This window comes from Capricornis sumatraensis, chromosome 17 (genome assembly GCF_032405125.1).
Source record: "Capricornis sumatraensis isolate serow.1 chromosome 17, serow.2, whole genome shotgun sequence".
NCBI classification, from domain to species: domain Eukaryota; kingdom Metazoa; phylum Chordata; class Mammalia; order Artiodactyla; family Bovidae; genus Capricornis; species Capricornis sumatraensis.
Genome location: NC_091085.1, coordinates 78,768,915 through 78,793,099, shown reverse-complemented (window position 1 = coordinate 78,793,099; position 24,185 = coordinate 78,768,915). Strand labels below are relative to the sequence as shown.

At 59.9% G+C, this 24,185-nt stretch overlaps 2 protein-coding genes across 4 annotated transcripts in view; one reads left to right on the top strand and one right to left on the bottom strand.

The window, feature by feature from the left end:
• Positions 1-633: 633 nt before the first annotated feature.
• Positions 634-11,020, bottom strand: SNAP29 (synaptosome associated protein 29). Its single transcript, XM_068989959.1, has 5 exons — positions 10,784-11,020; positions 5,508-5,704; positions 4,430-4,515; positions 3,119-3,217; positions 634-2,033 (listed from the first exon to the last, which is right to left on the bottom strand). Exons 1-5 carry the CDS (start codon positions 11,018-11,020, stop codon positions 1,876-1,878), a joined length of 777 nt encoding a protein of 258 aa, XP_068846060.1. The 3' UTR covers positions 634-1,875.
• A 412-nt stretch (positions 11,021-11,432) lies between these two features.
• The window catches only part of PI4KA (phosphatidylinositol 4-kinase alpha), a 58,447-nt gene continuing 45,694 nt past the window's right edge, over positions 11,433-24,185 (top strand). For 2 of the 3 annotated variants that reach the window (XM_068990115.1, XM_068990116.1), the window contains exons 1-3: positions 11,436-11,573; positions 22,373-22,489; positions 23,438-23,531. In XM_068990115.1, the coding sequence (XP_068846216.1) occupies positions 11,436-11,573; positions 22,373-22,489; positions 23,438-23,531 (349 nt within the window). Of the gene's footprint in view, positions 11,574-22,372; positions 22,490-23,437; positions 23,532-24,185 lie in introns of all 3 variants that reach the window. The other variant, XM_068990114.1, reaches the window with a different exon arrangement.

Sequence of the window (24,185 nt, the reverse complement as noted above, 5' to 3'; positions counted from 1 at the left end):
GCCCAGCACGAGGCTCAGGCCTTAGAACAAGCAACTCGAGAACAGAACCAAACACATGGACCCTGTGTGTGTGTGTGTGGGCGGACATTTCCAGAAGAGTGAGGCCAACCTTCCCTCCACAGCTTGGGGTAAGAGGCCAGGGCTGGGGGGAGAGCAGCCTCACACAGTCAGGTGCTACGTTGCTTTGAGTCAGTGCAGTCACGAACCCCGTGATGCGAGGCAGGCTAAGAGTGTTCGGCAGTGGCCTTTGCGTGTTTACTGACCCATCGCAGAAGCTTGGGTCAAGGTGCGCTGACTCACCTCCAAGGGCCCACACCTGAGAGCGATGAGCGGGAGGTCGCCCCAATCCCGGCGGGGGAAGGCGTCAGGGAGGAAAACCCAGGGCTGCCACCGGGTGCTGCAGTCACGCTTCCGAGCCCTGAACGGGTTCAGTGCAGGCTGAGCAGACGTTTAACGCTTTTCCTTTTCCAGCTACCAGGAGAATGAGCACAATGTCTGGAGGGCGGATGTGGATCGGGTCACCTTCCACCACGCCCTGGACGTTCCCAGGGGTACAGTGACACGGGTCAGCCTCACGAGGCGGCTGCAGCGTGACATAAAGCTCTGTCTGCCCGCAGAGGTGGTCCCTGCAGAAGTGGTGTTTTCCGGAAGGTCGGGCGTCAGGGGTGGGAGTTTTGTGTCGGAACTGCTGCCATCAGTGCTGAGGCCTCACTGCAGACCTCCAGGTCTGTCCTGTGCTTTAAGGGGCTTTGTTTGCCTGCAACTGAGCCTGAGCGGTGAGGTCGCCGTGTCAGGCCAGGTCTCACGGTGAACAGCACGGTGATTTTAAAGCTTCTGACCTGTACTGTCTCATCAAAATCAGTCCCTTTCACTGTCTTCAAAGCATGTTAAACAACCTGTGTTTAAAGAGACCTTCTGCCTTCAATTATTTTGTTGTAGGTACCAACAGAAAATCATTTAAGTTCAGAAATCAATTTTAATTAGTGCTTTTAAATGATTCTTCTTTAATAAAATGAGAAGCGAGAACACGCTAGGGTGGTTAGAATAACCTCTGGGCTTTTAAAAAGCCAAATGTTTCCAGGCATGGTCTGCCACGGGCAGATTCCAGTCCTAAAACTGGGGGGCAGACAGCCAAGAGATGAGTCAAGGCGTGTGGCTGGCAGCGCGGGGAGAGGGTGGGCACCCTGGACGGGCCGGGGACCCCCGGCACCGAGTGAGCGCTGCTGCGTGGGGGCCCGGTCCGGGTGACCCGAGGGCAGAGAGCTCGGCGGAGCACCTCCGTGAGGCGCACCCGTGTGCGCCCTGGGGCCCGGCCGGCCACGCAGCCTGGGGCCAGGGTCGCACCTGTTCCTGAGCCCAGGCTCGCCTGCTCCCAGGGTGTTTCCAGGCGTCACAGTGAGCAGGACAGGTCTGAAGCCCCTTCTCCTCCTGCAATCAAATGCCTGCTGAGTTCAGGGGCCGGGAGGGGAGGAGGTGGTGTCTGTCCACGCAACAGCGAGGACGCCCACCCCCTACACTCCGAACCTGCTGCTGGCCTCTCCTGGGGCTCAGAGGATCACGATGGGCTCATGGCGGGGGAGCGCTGCAAACTGGGGTTTCGCGGCCCTTGGCGCTCTGCTGCGGGCGGCCTGGGGGCCACACGGCACATGGAGACACTGGCCAGCCTGACTGCCGCCCGGCCCACAGCTGTCCGGTCAGGGTCCTGAGGGGAGGGGGGCCCGCGTCCTCTAAACAAAATCTCGCGAGACCCACTCTGTTACAACATCTGGAAACACATGTTAAACCACATTTTGAAGTAGTAAGTGAAGGTTCTCGGAGTTTAAAAGAAGACCTTTGAAATCTCTTCGCCAAGGTGGGCCGGAGTCCACCTCCGCCTCAGAGCTGCCGCACCTTCCTCTCGGTGCTGGTGATGCTGACGTCTAGCTTGTCCACCTTGGTTGTGAGGCGGTCGAGGATGTCGTCCTGCTCGTCAATCTCTGTCTGTATCCCCAGCGCGATGTCCTTCAGCCGGCCCAGGCCCACGGACAGCTCATCTGCAGGACAGGAGGGTATGCGTGTCCTGAGCCAAGTCAGGGCGTCGGGACCTGCACCCCAGATGCCCCCTGTGGTCACCGGCCCGTCCTCCTGGGAGACGGCCAGGTGCCAGGGCAACAGTTCTGGTTCCAGGACACACAGCGGTGAGTGAAGGAGCAGTAAGTGGCCGATGGAAAAGCCCCTCCTCCCGACCCCCACCGGGAGACCCACTGTCCGTACATGGACATGGTGTTTCTTCTAGAAATTCACACAGGGCCACACAGCTTCCAGCTGCCTTTAACCTGACGCTGCGTCAAGCACAGATGCTGAGCTGCAGACAGGAGGTCTGCCGCCTGGAAGCACACCTGAGACATACCCCATGCTTCAGTCCTCTCTGTAATAGATGCTTCCTGACATAAAAAGTGGTGAAAACCAATCTCAATTTGCCTTTAAGGGGAAAGGTGTCCGTAAGGTCACAGTCGGCCTCGAGTACACAAAGGCTTCGTCAGCATCGTGGCAGAGAGCACTGGCCGTGAGCAGGGAGCGGCCGGCGAGGGCCTGGGGTCCCCAGACTCGGCTGTGCCAGCCGCGGAGCGGAGTCCTGGCCCGACTGACTGTCCGGGTGAAGGCAAAGCTCCTCCTTCGGGTTTTGTGGCTGTGTGTGTGAGTGTGTGCACACGTGTGCCTGCAGATGTGTGTGCAGGTGTGTGTATCTGTGTGCCTACGGGAGTACGAGAGTTTGCACGCACACAGGGAGTGGGGTGCACGCCCAGAGCGGCTCTCTGCTCTTTCACCAGGTAAGAGTGAGGGGAGCAGAAGCGGGGTGCTCCGGGAGGCTTGTCACTGAGCTAAAGACAACGGGGCAACCGAAGGAGGCTGGCGTGGGGCCGGGTGGAGGGGGGCTGGCAGAAACCAGGCCGCACAGTGTGCCCCCAGACCCCGCGCCTGCCGCTGTCACCGCCCAGATGAGAGGTGGGGACGGAGACAGGCGGGCAGAGCCTAGTGGGGGTGAGGGGCTGGGAGCCGTGCAGGCGTGGGGTGGGTGGGGGGCAGGCCCCGGGGCCCGGTGCGGGCGGGCGTGGAGGGAGCGGTGCTCTGGGCTCACCGAGGTTGCTGTCGATCCTCTGGTGACAGGCGCGAAGGTGCGGGTTCTGCGGGTAGGCCTCGGAGCTCACAGCTGAACCGGCCCCTCCAGGGACGGAGTCTGGGTTGACAAAGAGGCACGGGAGGACGGTTAATAGACAGCCCCTGAAGAGTCACCTCATAAAACTCATCTTAGCCTGGACAATCGGTGGAAGGCCTAAGGCGTTCAGGTCCGAGGCCACTGAGAGAGACGGGTGGGGATGCGGAAGGTGGGGGAAGGCGATGCTTCCTTGGGGCAGCCCTTCTGAGATCGCAGACCCCCAGGTAAGGGTGGTCTGGCCAGACCCTGGCCCTCGAGCTCAGCAAAGAGCTTCGTGCAGGTAGCGATGTGCAATGGAGTGGTCGCTGTGCAAACCCGTGCAAGCTACAGAAGAAACGCGGACAACACGCGCCTGCCCCAGGAGGCCTCCTCTAACCCCGTTTCCGAGCGCACGCAGAGAAGCCCAGGCCCTCAAGTCTCGTCTCCTGGGACCAGCTCTCGCTAGACTCGGGGTCTCTCTTTGCTTCGGGGCACAGCATTCACCCCTTCCTCCAAGGCTCTCACCTCCTAGACGCCCTCTGGTCCCTTCTCTGCCAGACCCTGCAGGTTGGTTACGTCTGACGTGCCTGGCTCTCTAGGGTGCACAGAAGCCCCCAGGAGGCCTGTTCCTCTCAAGACAAAGGACGTTTCTGGGCCCGTCATTCACCTTCCCTCCTGTACTCCTTGTCCAGTGGCTGGGCCTCATGGGCTGCGTTAGCCGCCCCGAGAAACTCCCACAAGCCACCCTCGGTTCTGGATGGTGGATGTCAAAGCTGGGCCCCCTGGGCTCAGACCCAGGTGTCGGTGGGGCAGGGCTCCTGCAGGCTCTCGAGGGGAGGCAAATCCTGGCCCCATCCAGCCCTGGGAAGCCAGTCCTGAGGGCCACCACTCTCTCCTCTGCCCCCTTCCCACGAGCAGAGAACCTCTATGATTTCACTGGGTCCGCTCGGAAAACTGGGACAACTCCGCCCACGAGGCCAGCCACTTGGCAACCACACTGTCCCTTTTGCCACATGGCCCAGAATATTCCAGGGGCCTGTAGATTAGGCCGAGGGCATCCTGGGGGTCACAGCCTACTCAGCAAAGGCGCTTCCCTGCCAGAAAAGCTGGGAGCTACTCGGGACAGGCTCCCACTTCCTTATCCCTCCCTCCATGGGGGGAGGGGCCGAACCCCGCAGTAATGCCCACTCCCAGCTCCCCGAGAGAACCGCTTGGCCCTGCGGCCCCACCCCAGCCCAAGATGTCCCCGAAAACCTGAGTCCCGGAGCTTCCGGAGGTTCGGGTGGCTGGCCTGGTACCGTGCCTCCTGCTCTTTACTGGAGCTGATGGCCTCCTTCAACCTGAGAATAAGAGAGAAAGAAAACTTTCAGAGGAAAGGAGAACCACCTGTGATGGTACAGGCAGTCTTCCCAGCAGCGCCCGTGGGAGAACGGCAAATGCCTCCTCTGACCAAGCCGCGAACGAGCGGCCTGACTGCTGGTGTCTGGTCGCTTGGTCGTGTCCGACCCTTTGCGACCCTGTGGACTGCAGCCCGCCAGGCTCCTCTATCCGTGGGATTCTCCAGGCAAGGATGCGGGAGCGGGCTGCCATTTCTTCCTCCAGGGGATCTTCCAGACGCAGGGACTGAACCCACGTCTCTGGCACCACCTGTACTTGCAGGCAGACTACTTGCCGCTGAGCTGCCAGGCAGCCTGGATGTCCTGACGGGAACTATGAAAGCGCGGGATAAGCGGAGCAGCCTGAATGCTTCGCTGCAGGGGCAGGGTGTCGGTTTTCTGTGCCGCGGCGAAGCTGCTCGATGATGGAAGAGCTAGCCATCTGGCGCAGGAGCAGCAGCGCTCGTTCCAGCAGAGACGCGGTCTTTTATGTTTTAGCACCTGACATCTACACGCCTGCCCACCCTGCACACGCGATTTTATCACGTCTCTGGCCAACACCTGAAGCAGATAATCTGTGACTTTAAGGTGATAATCAATGGGCAGCTTGGGTCAGGCATGGGAAAATGTGACGTGAAGGCTTTTTAAAGCAACAATTCTGGGAAGCAAGTCACTTCGGCACTGGTTAGAGTGACCGTTCTCTTTCAAACCGCTGGGAGCAGGAGTTTACAGGGACCCAATTCACGCACAGTAGGCAGACTGGACGGCGGCTGCGTCCCCTCTCTCAGGAGTAGCGCAGAGCACTTGCTTCAAGGTGTCTCAGGACAAACGCCTCCCGTGAGTGACTTTCAGGGTCCCCGGGGCCCTTCAAGGCATGAGAGATGGTCTGAACGCCCGTCCACCCACACCAGACCCCCTTCTGCTGCTGCTCACCGGCCGGCCGGGCACCTGCTCACCTGCCACTGGGCTGGGCGGTGAGCGTGCCGTTCTGCGCAGGCGGGGTCTCAGCGGGTTTGGACCTGAAGTAATTGACGAGCCCCCCAAACACACTCTTGATGGAGCTGATGTGCTTCTGGCTGGTCCTCAGGTCCTGCTCCATCTTGTCCACCATCTTCTCCGTGCGCTCCAAGGCCCCTCGCTGGCGCACGAGCTCCTGGGGAGGACGAGATGGCCTGGCGTTGGACCCCCCTGTAACCCCCATCACCTGTAGAGGCAGGCCCTCCCTAAACCCTCAGCCAGCATACCGGGGAACACACACAGACTTGGGGCTCTGTCCCGGCAGAAGCAGGGGTCAGGTGGCCGAGAACCACCAGGGCAAAGGCAGCAGGCTGCTGCCCCCTGCTGTGTGCAGGGTGCTGGGGGGGCAGCGGGTGGCTAGCTCAGCAGGCCTGGCTGTCTACACCGCGTGTTCCCCAGGAAGGCCTTGTCTGGCCCTGTGCCCTGGACCACCCTGAAGAGTGACTTGACCTCCCTGAGTCCTCAGGCCAGCCTGACAGTTTGTGCAGGCAACGTGGTTACAGTGGGGCCTTGAGCCACACGGCGCAACCTCTGGAGAGGCTAGGTGGGCAGCCGAGCCACGGGGAGGACGCGTGTCGCCCCGGGAAGTGCTGGCTGCGCACAGCTCCTCGGGGAGAGCACCAGGGGAGCCTGCGCTGGCTCTCCTGGACTCTGCCCACCAGCCTGTCCCCTGCGTGATGCCGACCTGCACCCTTCCGCTGTAACAAACCACAGTGGCGAGGATGACAGCTCAGAAGATTCTCTGAGTCCTTCTAGGGGAATGTTAAACCTGAGGGTGGTTTTCAGGACCCCAAACGTGGCCTCTGGAGAGCAGACAGCCCTTCGGCTTCCCCAGTGCATCACCTGCCCAGCAAAGCAAGGTCCCCCTGGACGCCGTGGTGGCCAAGAGCGGACATTCCAGAGAGGAGCAGAGGCAGCCCGCCGCCACGGCGCCGGCGTGTGGTCACGGCCTGCCGGGGGGCCGCCGCCGCGCCACACAGGGCCTCCTCATGGCTAGGGGACCAGCAAGCTTTGACGGCCTGGCCACACAGGGGCCTCCTCACGGCTAGGGGCCTGCCGGGGGGCCGCCGCGCCACAGGGGCCTCCTCACGGCTAGGGGACCAGCACGCTTCGACGGCCTGGCCACACAGGGGCCTCCTCACGGCTAGGGGCCTGCCGGGGGGCCGCCGCCGCGCCACACAGGGCCTCCTCACGGCTAGGGGGCCAGCAAGCTTCGATGGCCTGGCCACACAGGGGCCTCCTCACGGCTAGGGGCGTGCTGGGGGGCCGCCGCCGCGCCACACAGGGGCCTCCTCACGGCTAGGGGGCCAGCAAGCTTTGATGGCCTGGCCACACAGGGCCTCCTCACGGCTAGGGGCCAGCAAGCTTCGATGGCCTGGCCACACAGGGCCTCCTCACGGCTAGGGGGCCAGCAAGCTTCGACGGCCTGGCCACACAGGGCCTCCTCACGGCTAGGGGCCTGCCGGGATGCCGCCGCGCCACACAGGGCCTCCTCACGGCTAGGGGACCAGCACGCTTCGACGGCCTGGCCACACAAGGGCCTCCTCACGGCTAGGGAGCCAGCAAGCTTCGACGGCCTGGCCACACAGGGGCCTCCTTACGGCTAGGGGCCAGCAAGCTTCGACGGCCTGGCCACACAAGGGCCTCCTCACGGCTAGAGGCCAGCAAGCTTGACCCTGGGACTTCTCCTTCAGCTGTGCCATGCTGCACACGGGATCTTAGCTCCCTCACCAGGGATCAAGCCCATGCCCCCTGCAGTGGAAGTGAGGAGTCTTAACCACAGGACTGCCAGGGAAGTCCCTCCCAAATCCTACAACTTTTCAACTTGACCATCAGTAGCGTATTAAAACAAAATCACCAATCAATCCAGGAGAAAGCTACTTCCTCCAGAGCCACACGGCTCAGGTCATCCTTTTCCCTGCACCCCTCCTCCCCCGGCCGGGTGGCCTGCGCACCCGCCAGCTGTCTGGGAAGTACCATTACATGCAGGGCCAGTGTGCTGGCCGAGTGTGGGAGCAGAGTCTGAGCAAGACACAGCTCCTCCTCCACAGTCAGAAGCCAAGGGGAATCACCCAGCTGAGCAGCCGTCTGCCACTCTCCATCAGCTTCTGCTTCAGGACAGGCCTGTGCGAAAAACTCTGGCCACATCGGAACCAGCCCAGGCTGCCTTGGAGGGGAGCCTCTGGTTAGGGTCGCCCTCGCCTGGAGAGTGGGAGGGTCTGGCCAGAGGACGAGGGATCCTCTAAGTCACGGAGCCCCCAGGACAGACGGCCGAGACGGCCTCTGTTCCTAGACTGGAGAGGTGTCCTCCTGGGCCCAGCTCTCTGAGTCGAACGCCCAGTGGAGTTTTGGTGACTGTGGGGTGTGAAGAGACGCCGCCGGGGAAGGGGCGCACAGGAGGCCGTGCGCAGGTGTGCTGGCCGGGCCGGGACGCCCTCGGCGGCCCAGCTCCGATGCTGCCATGCTGGCCACTCAGGCCCTGGTCCAAAGCTTGCTGACAGACTCCCTGAACTGAGAGCCTGGGCCCCACGAAACGTCAGTGGCCAGAACGGGGCAGGCAGTCGCCCTGGCCAGGGTGGTGAACAGGCTCAGGAAGACTGCGTCCACGTGGGACACAAACAGGCAAAGGCCCGGCGTCCAGGGACTGGCTGCAGAGACAGAGGCCGCCCAGTAGAGGGAGCACCGCGCAGCCCAGCGCGCAGAGCCTTCGGGACTTCCCTGCGATTCAGTGGTGAGGACCCTGGGCTGGATTCCACTGCCGGGCCTGGGTTTGATCCCTGCTGGGGAACTGAGCTCCTACAGCCACTCGCACGGGGCAGGCTGCGAACAGCAGCACAGCCCACGGCGCTAGGGAGATGCCCTCCGCCCTGCTAAGCAACGTGCCGCCTAGTACATACAGAATACTTCTGCTCAAGTTAACATTAAAAAAAAAAAGAGAAAGATGATGATAAGTGTATCTCCACACACAGACACCCTCCACAGGGACACAGAAGGGACAGGCGTGGCTGGGGGCGGGGGAGGTGGGGTGTGAGGAGGCTTCGCAGCCTTCTGCGTGTCCTCTGCTTTGAAGGCTGTGACTCGATCATCACAGAAATTAAAACTCAGGAAAAGAGAAGAAACAAATCGTGCCTGCGAAGGAGAGAGTCGGGTGGCCCACAGGTCTGTGGTTTTGGACCGTGCTCCTCAGGCCGGCCCACCTTGCCTCGGTCCTCCGGGGTCAGGACCCGGGGCTATCGCCTCCCTGAGAGGTGACCCCCCTCCCTGAGAGGTGACCCCTGTAGGTTTCTCATGAGAAGGGCAGCTTTCCCTTGGAAGGGGTGACCTGAGTGACTTTCCCGCTGCTGCCACACTGGGCCTGAATTATGACCTTCCCGACCTAAAAAAGTCAAGTCTCAGCCCTTTAAAAATTGAGTCCTGTTGTGACATGTCTCGGTGCTAGGTACGTGGTGGGTTCCCATCTGAGTCGGGAGGTTAGTGGATCAGGTGACTTCGATCTGCTGGGACAGAGCTCACCCCACCCCCCAGGAAAATAAAAGAGTGATGAGAGATTTAGAAAACTTGGAGAGGGTGGGGTGGGGTGGTGTGGGGGTGCTGACCGTTCTTGCTTCCGAGAGCAGATGCCTGAGGACTGATTCAGCCCTGGGCAGGGTCAGCGTGTGATGACACGGCGACAGAGACTGCCACCTGCCCAGGCCCCGTCATGCCGCGCCTCTCGGACAGCGCCTGGCTTGGCCAGGTCAGGCCTCCCGGCCTGAGGAGCTGCTCTGTTGCTGTTCTCACGGTCCATCGTTGGAGAGAAGGACCCTGGGGGGCAGCATGGGGCTTGTCCCCACAGCCCCTGTGTTGCTCCTGACCTTCCCTCTGACTGCGCCAGGTCCCCGGCTCCTCCTCCAGGCCTTTCCTGGAAGCTCCCTGGGGAGCCCTTCCCTGCCCGGGAGCCCTGGGCTGCAGGGCCGGCCGGCATGCGGCTTGCCTCCTCTCTTCCTGGGGAACGTCCCTCCTCCTCCTATCTACACCTTAGCCGTGGAAGCCAGGCTCCAAGGCCTCCTCTGCTCCGCCGTTCTTCCCGTCCCTCTGGTCTCCTACTCCTCCTGTTCTCAGTCGTCACAGACGCCTGTTCAAACAGTTCTCTGCTGACATCCTTGGGCCTGGGCCCTTTAGCCAAGTGACCCTCCACCGGGGCCCTAAGACCCCAAGGAATCCTCCCAGATACAACACAGGAATCCAGCAGACACTAGGTAAGCTCCTTTAGAGAGGCTAAAGACAGGCAGGATGGGCCGATGAAGGATATGGTGACAGGAAGGAGCAGCGGGAGAATGCTGGGATGGACCTCAAAATCCTCAGAAACTGCAAGTGACCGGCTCTGAGGGAAGTGTGCCCAAAGGGAAAATTATGAAGACACGTGGTGAGGAAGACAATGAGCTACAAATGCTTAAGGCTAGTTATTTTTAGCTGACATACTAATAACTTTCTTACTACTACATTCCTAAGAACATTTAAGAATAAAGCCCAATCTCAGTGTTTCATTACTGGGCTGGGGCAAGAACTGTGGTGGCTAAGGAACAACAGCTCTCACCCAAGGTCCTAACACCTCTGAAACCACCTATGGATGCGGACGAGGAGGACAGGTGAGCTGGTGCGGCAGAGAGTCACAGACCGCACCCGTACCGCTAGGACATCTTGGCTGGGACGGGGAAGGAAACCAAGGGCCTGGAGACTCGACCCGACTGGGACTCTCCGGCACTCAGCAGCGTCCAGGCAGACAAGGCCCCTCTGCTCCCCTTTCGGAGAGCTGGAGGAGCGCTCAGTGCCAGAAAGAACCCAAAGGCCCATCTCCTCGGACGCTTGACGCCATAGGCACAGGAGGAAGGGCTGAAGCCCCGGGGCCCCGGCTTCTGCCCAGGCAACGTGTAAAAGGAACAGACCCTCCACGTCCCTAGCCCGGGCTCTGCTGTCCAGAACCTCTACTTACCTGAACCGGAGAGCGTGGACATGCCTCTCGACGACAAGTAGAAACAAACAGCAACACTCCGGCGGACTAAACTCCGGAGATCGCCGGGAGCAAACCGCCCCTTCGGGAGTGAAGACGGCGCCTCTTACCGTCGCTGGCAGACTGTTGCCGACCGTGCAGTCACCAAGAGCGCGCGACCCGGCCCGGCCGATCGGGCGAGCCCCGCCCCGCCCCGGCCCGGCGTCCCGGCGGGCGCGCACTCACCTCGGCGGAGTCGACCCCGACCCTCTCGGACTCGTACAGGAGCGACAGGGACCTGCCGGTGCTGGCTGCCGTGGCCTCCGCGCGGCGCAGCACCTCCTGCCGCAGGGCCTGCTGCCGGTCGGCGGGCGCGCCGGGCCCGTCCGCGAGGTCGCGGCTGTTCGACCACGGCGCCGGCCGGGCGTCCTCGTCCTCCGCGTCCTCGTCGAAAGGGTTGTAGCTCCGGGGGTAGGCTGACATGGCGCCGGCGCTCGGCCCGGGACGGGCGGGAGGAGTCTGGTGCGGGCGAGGCGAGGCGAGCGCTTGGGTCGCGGGGACGAAGCCGCAGCCGCCGCGCCGGAGGCCTGAAGAAGCGCCGTCAGCCCGCCCGAGGCGCCGCGCGAGCTGCTTCCGCCCCGGCGGCGGAGGCCCCGCCCCCGGCGCCGACCATCGTGCCCCGCGCGGGGGCCCACGCCCACCGCGCGCCGCGCAGCAGCCGGCCGCGCCGCGCCTGCGCCCCCCGCGGCGGTGGGCCCGCCCGAGGCCCCGCCCCGCCGGCGTCGGCCGCCGCGAGGTCACGTGGCAGGGCAGCCGGATGCGGCCGCGCCTGCGCCGTGCGCCCCGGCGCTCGCGGGCCGAGTGCGGGGAGGCCGGCGGGCGGCGCCGCTTCGCGATGATGGCGGCGGCCGCGGGGCGCGGCGGCGGCGGCGGCGGCTCGGGCGGCGGCGGCGGCGCCTCGCGGGGCTTCTACTTCAACACCGTCTTGTCGCTGGCCCGCTCCCTGGCTGTGCAGAGACCGGCGTCTCTGGAGAAGGTAGCTGGGCCGCGGGCGCGGGCTGACAGGAGGAGGGGCCCGCGGCGCGCGAGGCGGGGCGGAGGTCCGCGGGAGGCCGAGGGGTCCCGGCGGCCGGAGACGCCGCGGGCGCGTGAGCCAGGGGCCGAGGGCCGGGGCGCCGGCTGCGGGCCCGGGGGAGTCCGAGGCCCGTGTGGCGGGCGCGGGCGGGGCCCGCAGAGGCGGGCGGGCTGAGGCGCGGGGCTGCCCGGGGCTGCCCGGCGCGCCCGGCGGCCGGCCTCGCCGCGGGGTTCCGTGACCTTGGGGCGATGCCGCCCGCGGGGCCGCGGCGCTTCTCGGCGCGTCGCCCTCGGCGGCGAAGGGCGGCGGAGCAGCGTCTGTGAGACGCGGACCCGCTGCGCGGCGCTTGTCTGTGAGGCTGGCGGAGGCGTTAGAGCGGCCGAGAAGAGGGCGTTGGGCCGCAGAGCTCAGCCCGGGGGTTCCTCGTCTTGGGAGAGCCGTGAAACGACGCCCCGAGGGTGCCTGCGACGGTGGCGGAGATGCGGCCTTTCGAAGGGAAGGTCCTTGCGCCGTCACCGTGGGCTGTCTCGGTCAGGTGACCTCAGCACTCAGAGCCTCTGGTGTCCTCCTCTGTGACCCGAAGTTCTTGAGCGTTAGATGAGCTCGAGGAGAAGGGGCCTGGCCCACGCAGGTGCGCAGGGAAGGACCGCTTTCCTTCGCCACCGGGTGTGAGGATGAAGGGGATGACCTGACCCTCCCCCGGCTTCCTGGCGGCTGGAAAGAACCTTATCCAACAGTGGAAGAGCGGTTGCGGGGGGTTTTGTGGCTCTGGGGACGGGTGAAGCTGAAAGGCTGTTGCAGGCACTTTGGCAGAGTCACCCGGGCCTTCTTGAGTCCTGTAGCTTCCCAGGCTCACAGAGGGAGCGGGTCTCGGGAACCTGCTGCCAGCCTGGCTACTCAGTCAGAGGAGTGTAATCGAATGGAGAGAATATGGGCTGTAGAGATAAGACCACCTGGGTTTTAATCCTGTATCATTCACCTCCAGTAGAGTGACTGGGCAGCTCAGCAACCTAGTTCTATGCTTTTTCCTGCAAAATACAAAATACTTGATGAGAGAGTTGGGAGGATCCACAGAATGACTCGTGTAGACCTGGGTGCCTAACGAACACTCCCTGCTGTCATTCCGTGAGCCTGACTGGTGGACCACAGCACTGGTTCATGAAGTCAGGTCTGCAGCTGGTCAGCGCATTCTCTTCCTAGGAGGAGGGCCAAGACTGCTGTCAGAAGTTTGCTCACTGGACTCGGAGAAGGGGGTGCAGCGAATTGGATGGTCTTGAAGGAGCGTGTCCTGGGGCTCCAACAAGGGCAGCCCGCGTCCCCGCTCGGTAGCTGAAGGGTGCGCCTTGAGCTCGGCGCTCCTGCTTCAGCCTTCTCCGCCCGCCATAGGGACCTCCTGTGGCTGCAGCCTCGTGGTCAGCAGCTTTCTCTTGCCCTGAGCTCGCTGTTGTCACGGTTACAGACTGTGTTACAGTTAAACACTGCAGCTTTCCGGTCGGCAAGCTCCCTAACCATCTCTTACTGTGCCTTCAGTGGCTCTGACTCATTTACACACCGCTGCAGGAGAGAGTTAACAGCAAGCCCCCAGGGCTGCTGTCTTCAGCAGGGTCTGCTCCGGAAGTTGGCCCTTGGCTGGCGTGGGGAGCTTTGCGCTTGAACTGCCCCTCCGCCCCTTAGCTGATAAGGGTGCTTCACTGGTCTGACTCCACATAAGCAGCGTGGTTTCTGTTGAGCAGCCAGTTTCTAGGCAGGCAGTGCCTAAGTGCCCAGCCCTCAGCAAAAACCTTGGCACGATCCTCGCTGCTGTGTTACGGCGTTGCTTGCTGCTGTGAGGGGAGCGTGCTTGGGGTGCACCCTCAGACGAGGGAGGGCCAGGCGGAAGCCCCTGCGTGGCTTTCTCCAGACTCCGGCTGTCCTCTTCCTTGGTGAGACCCTTTCACTGTGTGACATTTAACCGTGAGGACACCTGAGTGCGTGCGGCTGTTCTCCTACTTCTTTTGAGGGAGGAAGGTCCGGTGGCTGATTCCAGTGGATACGTGTGAATTTCTCCTGTTCTCTTATACCTGCCTGAGGCTCGGTTACACCCCGGTACACTGTTCCCCTTCAGCCCTATACAGTGTGTTTGCTCGCTCCACTCCCCTACTTAAAACGGTGGACGAGAAGCCCTTCGCATTCCTGAGGCAAGGATTCTCGAGGTTCTTAAGAGTAGAGGAGTTTCCGAGTACCCACCTGGGGTAAGAAAGTGGAGACTTACGGGGAGACGTCAGTGTTGAAACCCTCCCCTCCTGTTTCTTTATCTTCTCTCTCCTCCTTTCTTCTGAAGAGGGCAGAGGCCTGAGTGGGACCTGGTGCAGATAGCTTCAGCCCAAGGAAGGCTGTTTTCTGAGCTGGGCTTGCCGCCTTGGCTCAGACACGGGCGCCCAGGCAGCCGGCCGTGCTTTTTGCAGCCCTGGGTCGTGTTAGGGACACGACGTCAAGGTGCCCTGTCTCTGTCCCTCGGCGTGCCGCGGGGGAAGGGGGTGGCGCACTCCGTTCACCCACCCACACCCAGGCTGTGAAGCCAGGCTTGTCACAAGACAGTGCGTTTTGCTTGTACGTAATTCCTTAGTTTGCTCTTTCTTCCAGAAAATGTGTATTGATCGTCAGGCCAGGCAAATGAGAAACTCCTAACTTGGTTGCTCAGGTGACCAGCAACAAGTCAGCTTTGCTCTGTGTCCCCTGGGTGCTCCTGTGTCCCAGGTCTTGTGACCAGGCTCCAGGGCTCTCGGCCTCTCTTCTCAGATTCTTGTCTGAGCTTCGGCCTTTTCCTGCTAGGCTGCTTCTAGGAGTGCCGTCCCAGCCTGAGGTTGCAGCCCACCTCCAAGGGCCCCTGTGAGGCACACTCAGGCCGCAGCCCTCCGCCTCTGGGAGGGCGAGGAGGGAGAGGAGAGGAGAGGAGAGCAAGTCCTGTCTGTAGCTCATCCGTCTCTGGTTTTCACGTGCCCGCCCATCTTTTTGCTCCGCGTTCCGGGCTCCTGCCTGTCTTGAGAAGGTTGCTGAGCTGCCGCCGCCTCCCGCCCCCTGTACCCTGTGCCACACGTTTCTGTGCCCTGGACATCTGGGGACCCGTTCCTGCCTCCTCTCGCCTGGCCTGTGCTGAACTAGCAGACCCCGCGCCCGGGGCGAGGGGAGCTCCGAGCAGACCTGCACAGCAGGCGGCCTCCCGTGCCCTCCTGCCCCTCTTCCCGCCCTCAGGGAGCTGGGTTCAGGTCCTCCCCTGTGGCTCTTCCTCAGAGTGCCAGAATCTCGGGGCGTTCAGCTAGCTGCCCCGGCGTCTAAAGGGCCCGGCCTGCAGTCCTGGGGTCGGACCAGACCCTCCCTGCTGGCAGGTGTGCTCCAGGCGGGGGTGGGGGGTGGTGGCCAGGAGGTGAGACGGTGGGCTCTCTGCAGTTCACGGTGGTCCAGGCTGTGGAGGGAAAGTCCTGAAATTGGCATTTCTTCAGCATCACGAAGCTAAAAGTCTCTCCTCCTGCTCCCTTTTCTGTGTGAAGCCGCGTTAAAAGAGAACCACTGAGTGAGAGATGAGAACGGGCTTTGCAGGGGGTATTCGTGCCGCCATAGCCAGTGTTGTTAGATGTACTCTGAAACATTTTAGGAAGTACTTGGAAGAAGAAGAAAATCTTTACCTGGAATCAAGCCGCATTTAACTATTTTAGTTTGCTGGGGCTGCCATGACTAAGTGCCACCTAGCATGGCGTAAACGCCAGAAGTGACCTTCCTCACAGCTTGGAGGCTCAGCCGGGCTGGCCTCTCCGGAAGCCGCTCTCTCTGGCGTGTAGACGCCGTCTTCTCCTGTGTCTTCAGTGGCCTCCCTCTGTTCTCTGTGTCCTAATCCCCTCTGCTTAGAAAGAAGCCAGTCCTGTTGGTAGGACCGGCCCTCCCTGATCACCTGATTTTCACTTAATCACCTCTTCCATGACCTGTGTCCAAATGCAGCCTCATGCTTAGGTGCTTGGGCGTTAGGACGTCAACATATGAATTTGGTGAGAGGCCCAGCCCAGCCCAGCCCATGAAGCCCGGAGCACTGTCATTTCCTAAAGCGATTTTCAGTCTTTACCCATGTATAGCTATACTGTTTGTTTTGCAGAAGTAGCCTATAGTTATCGTTTTCATGGTGGGACATGCTCTTTTTTGCATTGAGGAACCACACTTGGGCATTTCTCTGTTTAGACTTGCCGGATTTTCCTTGTCAAACAGCATGCTTATACAGCTAGTACTGAGTCTTCTTCTGAATTACGTCCTTGTGTTACATCACAGCTGAGTCTTGATGTTTATTGCCCACCTGCTTCCAGAAGGTTCTGCGTATTGTGACAGCATCGGTGAGACACCTTGTACTGGTTTATCTGTGGCTTCACAGGGTTGGATTTTGTTATATGTTTCCCTGCCAACTCAGAAAGCATAAAAGAGTACCTTATCCTTTTGAGTCCAAGATAACGTTTGGCTGTGGTTGGCTCTGTCACGTCGTGAGGTAAGCAGCCAGCCCACAGGGCAGAAGTGCTCTTGCCTTCTGTGCTGCGGGAGCTTGGATTCCGTGCTCTCTTCACGCTGCAGCCCCGCTGCTTGAGTCCTGACTCCGGGCCGGGTCCACTCTGGGCCTCGCAGGTGCACGCGGGGTCCTGATCTCAGCCAGCTTTACGATTGCAGCAGTCCGAGGAGCTGGGCTGGCCAGTGTCTGTCCAGAGAGGAGTCTGGTAGACCCTGTGGCTTTGGAATAAAGTCCGCTGGGAAGACACTTGGCTGTTTGGTATTTTGCTGGGGTGGGGGCGGGGAGAGGGAGGCGCAGATAACTTCTAATGTGGGCCCTAAACTCTTTCCTCGTGGCTCTAGGTAGGTCTGTGAAGAAAGTGATAGAAGGCGATAAAGTGGACGAGCCCTGAGACAGCGAAAGCGCTGCAGGCCTTGCTGGGAGGTCGCCCTCAGCCGAGGCTTTCCACGGGGCGGCCGTGGGGTTTGCAAGTGCTGTGCGCTCTGGCTGGTGGCGGAGGTGGAGAACCAGCGGTGGGAACAGGATTTGCTGAAAGAGCAGCGTGGAGACAGGAGAGCAGGCTGGGTCGGGGGTCAAACCCAGAGGCCACGTCTGCCTGGGGAGCCGGGGAGGGCCTGCGTCCATGGAGGAAGCGCTTGTGGCTGCCTCGAGGGGCGCTGGGTTCTCCCGGGAGCGTGTGCGGCACCACCGCCCGTGCCCCCAGAGGGCAGGAGTGTCCTATTTCTGCCTCCTGCCTGCGGTTCGGGCCTGCCTTGGCCATCTGCACTTGCTGGAGACGGTGCCTCAGTCCCTTCCCCCAGCAGCTGTTCCCATCATCGAGTTCAGTCGCTGAAATGTTTCTGTGCGCTTGTTCTCCTGGTTTCTTATTCACGTGTCTATTCTTATCTGCTTCTCTCGTGAAGGAAAGCTTGGCCTCTTGTGCACGTGACCCCAGCATCCAGAGCACGGCTTTCAGTTGCTGAGCCCGCCGCATAAATACAGGCTTGCGGCAGAGCGACTCCGGGCTCGCTTGCCAGTATTCACTGAGTCTGAGAGACTCTCCGCTGAAGCCACTCTTCTGAGCATCTCTGTTCAGAGCTCTTCCGGAAGCTGGGATTCGGGCTGGCCGCGGGTTCACCACGGTGAAAGCCAAAGACGCTGGCGTCATCCGCCGCTCATTCCCGCATGGTCTTGGAGTGCCTGTGGAGGGCCAGGCCCTAGAGGGGCGCCCTGTCTTGCAGTCATGGGGCTTACCGTGGAGAGACAAACCAGCGTTAAAAAACTGCCAGTAAGCACGTGAGATGTGGACAGGCGCCATGAAGGAAAAGTACACGGTGTGACTGGCTCACGGTGCACACCGGCAACATTCTCTCGTTGCAGAGCAGGGGCTGTAGAGCCCACGGGCCCCGCTGCCTTTCTGGGGATAGCAGCCGCGAGGCCTGCACCGCGAGGCGGATTCTTCACCCTGGAACCAGCAGGGAGCCCCAGCTGCGGGCTCTCATCAGGCTGAGGACGCTCCCGCGCCTTCCTGGTTTGTGGAGGCTTTTGTCCGGAAGGCTTTGCATGTCTCAGCTGGTCTCCCTGCATCTGTCGCAGAGGTGGTTTTAAACTTGGTTAGGCCGGGTCTGAAACTGCTTTTGCCATAGGGACACTCCACTCCCCTGCGGAGGCGTGGCCCTGCGGGTTCTCTGCGGAAGCTTTGTGGGCTTGTCGCTCTGGCTGGAAGGAGCCCAGGCTCCTCCCAGCTCGCCGAGGGCCTGGGAACCGTTCAGCTCCCAGCTCCTTGCTTGATTTCTGCCCCACTTCTCAGGGTATGACCCTATCCTGGTCCGTCTGAGCGTGTGCATCAGCGACTCGGATTTGCGGAGCTTCCTCCGGCTGAGCACCCCCTTCTCCGGGCTGTCTGTCCGCTTTTCCCCGCTCCTGTCTCCGCAGCTTCGTGAGACCAGCGTGACCTGCTCTGTGGCCCGGGGCGCGTCTCCTGGCGGGAGTCCCGGGCAGCCGCAGGGTTCGCCTTGGCGCCCGCCTCCCCGGCCCTCAGCGCAGTGTGTGAGCCCGTGCTTTCACGTGTCTGCCCGTTTTTCTGTTTTATGGCAGGAAGCTGTGTCCACGTCCCACCGTGCCCTCAGCGCCGCAGGTGGGAGTTCTCTGCTCACAGGATTTCACTGCAAGAATCTGTCCCCTTGCCCTTTTCTTCCTGAGAAAGCTGAGGTTTGAGGGAGCTGCTTTGCCAACCTGCCAGAATCGTCACAGGCACCGCTATCTATCAAGGCAGCTCTGAATCTCTTAGAAAATGCTGACTTACGTCCCGTGTTCTCCAAGGGGGCAGGACATAGAGTGACAATTCAAAAACAGATTTAACAAGAGACACCACTAATACTTCCAGCTTAGTGTTCAGTTCTTAGGGAATTCTATTCCCCCAGGAGACTATGCCCAAAGGTTTCAGATGACAGAAGTTGTGTGCTTTGCAAACAGTTCCGTTGGCCAGCGTGTAATGAGCGCCGTGACCGCAGCTCTGCTGTGACCTACGCACCTGATGTCCGCCCACTCTCACGCTGACTTGCCCCTGCGGCGCTCGGCCTAGGCGTCCTGACTTGGGAGGGCGTCTAGTTCTGGGTAACGTGCTTGGGGGTTTCCTCACTCTGGCAGTAGCTTCACCTTGTGGCACAAGGAGCTCGTGGCAGTGAGGCTCCTGCCCACCTCCAGGGATGGGGGTGGCCGGGAAGGCGGGGTACCACCCCCCTCGACGTGTCCATTCCAGAGGACGGCTCCCAGACCCGCAGAAAGATCCCTGGGTCATAAAGCGTGCACAGCGCCAGTCTAGCCTTCAAAAGAACGTGTGTGTCTTTCCATGAAAAAGGAAAACCCTGCCAGTGGCATTCGCCAGCGTAAGTTCTCAGAGGAGGAGGGGAGGAGAGGCTTGCAGGGAGAGTCAGCCCCTTGCACGACCTCTCCATCGCCTGGTTTGTCCCCTGCCTGGAGTGAGGGCAGGGCTGGATCCAGGGTTCACTGTGCCGTGGCGCCTCCTCTGGTGGTGCCAGTGAGCAGAGGGGCAGTGGGTCAGAGGCGTGCTGCCCCCACCTACCCTCACGGGGCAGGTGCTGAGCCTGCTAGGACTGTGCTTCGGTGCCTGGCCCCGACAGGATGCCGCGTAGACAGGAGGCTGAGGCTCTGCGCGTCGCCGGGTGACTCTGGGTCTAACTCCAAAGTCCACGTGCGTCTCACTTCCGTGATCCTTACCCTGCCCCCCAAGAAGTCTGCAGGGACAGAGGACAGAACGGGGGCACGCTGCTGAGAAGCTCAGGCTCGGCGATGTTGCCGCCTGGGAGTGCTGACCAGTGGTCCTCTCCATGTTTGGTCGGGAGGCCTGGCCAGCGGCGCCGCGTTTCTGAGTCTCGCTCCACCCTGCAGCCCCCCAGGGTCCCCCCGGCTGTGCTGCGTGGGGCAGGGCCTGGGTCAGCACGGTGCTCCATCAGCTCTGGGCCTCCGTGGCGCCTGCCTTGCTGCCCGTCACGGTGGGGCTCTGCTGCCTGAGCATTAACTCACACAGGGTAGATTGCTCCTCTTGCGTGTGTATTTTAATTTTAACCTACTGGGTGTGCTTCCTGATCACACAAGGACTCTTTACCTTTAGAACATATTATGGCAAATACAGAACAAAACGTGAAGAAGAAACATGACGTCTCTGGTCAGCCTGTCTCTCAGGAGTATTGACACTGATTTGTTTTTTTTTAACCCCAGCGTGCAGCTTTCAGAATCTTAGGTCCCGGACCAGGGATTGAACCCCGGCCCTAGCAATGAAAGTGCAGAGTTCTAACCAGTGGACTGCCAAGGAGTCCCGTGCCGCGTTTTCTTCCCGCGCTTTTTATGTGTGTGACTCAGGTCTTCCCTTCTGCTGGCTTCCCGGACATTGAGAGCGTTGTTCTGTGCCGTTGCGTATTGTTAGAAAAATACCGCTGTTAATGTCTGTGGTATTAGGTTAAATTTTACAAAAGATCAAAACGTCTGCATAACAGCAGTTTGATGGGGATTAACCTAACATTTGATCAGACGGTGACCATGGTTACTCTTGCAGTGTTCCGGATTGTTTCAGTTCTTCAGTTTGTCAACATAACCCTGGGGCGAGAGCATTTGACATAATTTTTGCCAGTTTCTATAAAGAAAGCTGAGCGCCGAAGAATTGATGCTTTTGAACTGTGGTGTTGCAGAAGACTCTTGAGAGTCCCTTGGACTGCAAGGAGATCCAACCAGTCCATCCTAAAGGCAGTCAGTCCTGAATATTCATTGGAAGGACTGATGCTAATACTTTGGCCGCCTGATGCAAAGAACTGAGTCATTGGAAAAGACCCTGATGCTGGGAAAGATTGAAGGCAGGAGGAGAAGGGGACGACAGAGGATCAGATGGTTGGATGGTATATCACTGACTCAGTGGACATGGGTTTGGGTGGACTCTGGGAGTTGGTGATGGACAGGGAGGCCTGGCGTGCTGCGGTTCATGGGGTTGCAGAGAGTCAGACACAACTGAGCGACTGAACTGAACTGAACTGAAATTGGCAGTTTCAGTTTGTCCTCGTGTATTTTCTGTTTTAAAATCTTAAGGGGGCAACAGAGTTACTTTCTGTAAAAAGCCTTCAGTGGTAATCGACTGGTGCATTTTCAGGGCAAATCCCAAGCACTGGGTTCAGTTTCCTTTGCCCGTAAACCGTCCCACCAGACCCTGTGAATGTCAGTGAGAGCTTCTCATCACATCCATGGGTTGCAACGTTAGGGCCTCCTGGGGCCTTCAGAGCTTCCTCTGCAGAGATTTCCACCTATACTGTCACCCTGCTTATTTAACTTCTGTGCAGAGGACACCACGAGAAATGCCGGGCTGGGGGAAGCACAGCTGGAATCAAGCTTGCCGGGAGAAACGTCAATAACCTCTGATACGCAGATGACACCACCCTTATGGCAGAAAGTAAAGAGGAACTAAAAAGCCTCTTGATGAAAGAGAAAGAGGAGAGTGAAAAAGTTGGCTTCAAGCTCAACACTCAGAAAACGAAGATCATTGCATCCGGTCCCATCACTCCATGGGAAATAGATGGGGAAACAGTGGAAACAGTGTCAGACTTTATTTTGGGGGGCTCCAAAATCACTGCAGATGGTGACTGCAGCCATGAAATTAAAAGATGCTTACTCCTTGGAAGGAAAGTTATGACCAACCTAGATAGCATATTCAAAAGCAGAGACATTACTTTGCCAACAAAGATCCGTCTAGTCAAGGTTATGGTTTTTCCTGTGGTCATGTATGGATGTGAGAGTTGGACTGTGAAGAAGGCTGAGCGCCGAAGAATTGATGCTTTTGAACTGTGGTGTTGGAGAAGACTCTTGAGAGTCCCTTGGACTGCAAGGAGATCCAACCAGTCCATTTTGAAGGAGATCAGTCCTGGGTGTTCTTTGGAAGGAATGGTGCTGAAGCTGAAACTCCAGTACTTTGGCCACTTCATGCAAAGAGCTGACTCATTGGAAAAGACTCTGATGCTGGGAGGGATTGGGGGCAGGAGGAGAAGGGGACGACAGAGGATGAGATGGCTGGATGGCATCATTGACTCAATGGACGTGAGTCTGAGTGAACTCCAGGAGTTGGTGATGGACAGGGAGGCCTGGCGCGCTGCGATTCATGGGGTCACAGTCGGACACGACTGAGCGACTGAACTGAGCTGATTTTCCTTTTCACACTGAGTCCCGATTTTCGGTTCTTTGGTGGCCTACCCTGCTGGTTCGCTCTGACAGTCATCCGGTGTTTTCATCGGTTCTGTTCACTGCTGCCTGTCCACCCACCGCCCTCCACTTGCCGCCAGGGCACGTGCAGTGGCGGTGGACACTGTTTACGGAGTGCCTCCTGAGTGCCCACCCCGCCCCGAGTGCTGTGCACACACGCATGGAGTGTAGAGAGCCTTAAGTGGAGGTGGGGGGTGCCTGCAGCTTTTGCCACTGCTCACTGGCGCCACTGGGCAGCGGGGACCCAGGCTGCCCCGACACCGAGGGGCAGACCCCAGCTGTTGTGCGTTACTGCCACAGGCATGGCCACTCAGCTCTCGGCCCGGGGTCCTCAAAAGGCACGTGTACCGTCACTTCAGAGGCTGGAGGTGTGCTTGCTGTCATCTTTAGCCTGGGGACAAATGGTCTGTTGTATAGACTGACGGGGCTCTTCAGTGCTGGCCCGTTCTGAATGTGGGTTTATGCATTTTTAACCCATGCTTTTTGTCTCCTTCTCTAGGTCGAAAAGCTGCTCTGTATGTGCCCAGTAGATTTCCATGGGATCTTCCAGCTGGACGAGAGGCGGAGGGACGCGGTGATCGCGTTGGGCATCTTTCTTATTGAATCTGACCTACAGGTAAGCCTTTGCGAAGTGAAGTGTTTCTGAGTGCAGAAGACGGTGCAGCTAGGGTTGAAGTTTGTACCCGCTGCGTTCAGCTAGATCAGAGCCGGAGGCTGGGGTAGCTGGATGGGCGGGAACTTGACTCCTTCAGGGCCGCATCCTCAGGGAGGTATGCTCTGGTCTCAGTGAGGTGAGCTGGTGCTCTGGGAGGGCACTTGGGTTTCGCCTCAGCAGAGCGCTGCCGAGTCAGATGCAGAGGAGCCATTATTTTCCCTTTCCAAAGGACAGCACTCTGAGATAATCGGGGTGTTTTTTTTAAAACTACGATGGATATGAATTAAGTTTTAGAGCATGTGTTAATGTGCCTTTTAAAGGTGATTTTAAAAACCCTTGGCAGAGTATGCAATCATGTTTTCAAAACCACCGTTTTCTCAGCATCTCAGGATGTCTGATGGTGTACCCTTGTTGGGAATTAACGCTTGTCTGGTCCTTCAGTGGGAGACCACCGAGCGAGCCCGTGGGGGGAGGTTATGAGCTGACTCCCTGCAAGTGATTTTTCCGCTGTCTCCTGCTGGCTGTCGTCTCATGCCCCTTTAGAGAGGAGCAGAAGGAAGCGACTGGGAGCGCATTCGGGGGAGGAGGGAGGGTGAGAGCAGCTGCGGCAGCCCGGCGTCCAGAAGCCTCTCTCCCGGAGCGTCTGGCTCTGAGGCCCGGCTGCGGGGCTGGGGGCTCTGAGCACCCGTCAGGGAGCCGCCCCAGGCGAGTGCACACGAGCCTTCTGCCAGGCGCCAGAGCTGGCTGTACCCAGGGCAGCAGGGGCAGGCGCCGGCCTGCCTGTGGGCTGCCATGTGCACGCCCTGCTCTGAGACATGGAGCCTGTGGGCGTGGTTGGCTCCTGGCTCAGCCTGTGCTCAAAAGCCATGTGTTTAATTAAATGTAACCTTTTTTGTTTTTTCCTTCAAGCACAAAGACTCTGTGGTTCCTTACCTTCTTCGACTTCTTAAAGGTCTTCCGAAAGTGTATTGGGTGGAAGAGAGCACGGCTCGGAAGGGCAGAGGTAATTTGGCTTAGCGTTCCCCAGAGTACGGGAAGCGACCGTGTGCTCCCTGTCTGTGAGATCGAGGGTGTAGTCCTGGCACAGCAGCTCGGTGCCTGCAGCCAGTTCTGCTCCCTCTGGGGGACAGCGGCCCACCTGCAGCGCCACAGGCCGCAGGCTCCCATGTGCCCCAGAGCCCCACGCAGGGCGGCCCGAGTGGGGCCACGGGGACCCTCGGGAACCTCTGGTCACGTCCCCCTGGGCAGCGGTGGGCGCCCGGCTTTCCCCGAGCTGGTTTGTCACCCTGCAGGCAGATCAGCTCTCCAGAGGCCTGGCGGCTGCTCAGGACCAAGGGCTGGACCGCAGCGCCCTCTCAGCAGCCGCATCGCTTCTTCAGTACTGCTGTGTTTCCATTGCCTTTTGCGTCTTTAGAAATGGACTAAATTCATGTGTTTCTGTCTAGCTGGTATTTGATTTTGAAATCTCTTCAAAGACAAAGAGAAAGTGAGATAATCTCCCCTCTTCCTCCCACTGCCCTCCCCTCCCTTCCTCCCTGCTTGCCTCCTTCCTCCTGTCCCTCCTGAAGTATTTACACAGCCCCACGACATGCCAAGCGTTGTGCTAAATGCTTATAACGCTTGTGGTCTTGTGAACGGATTTTCCAAGATGCTAAAG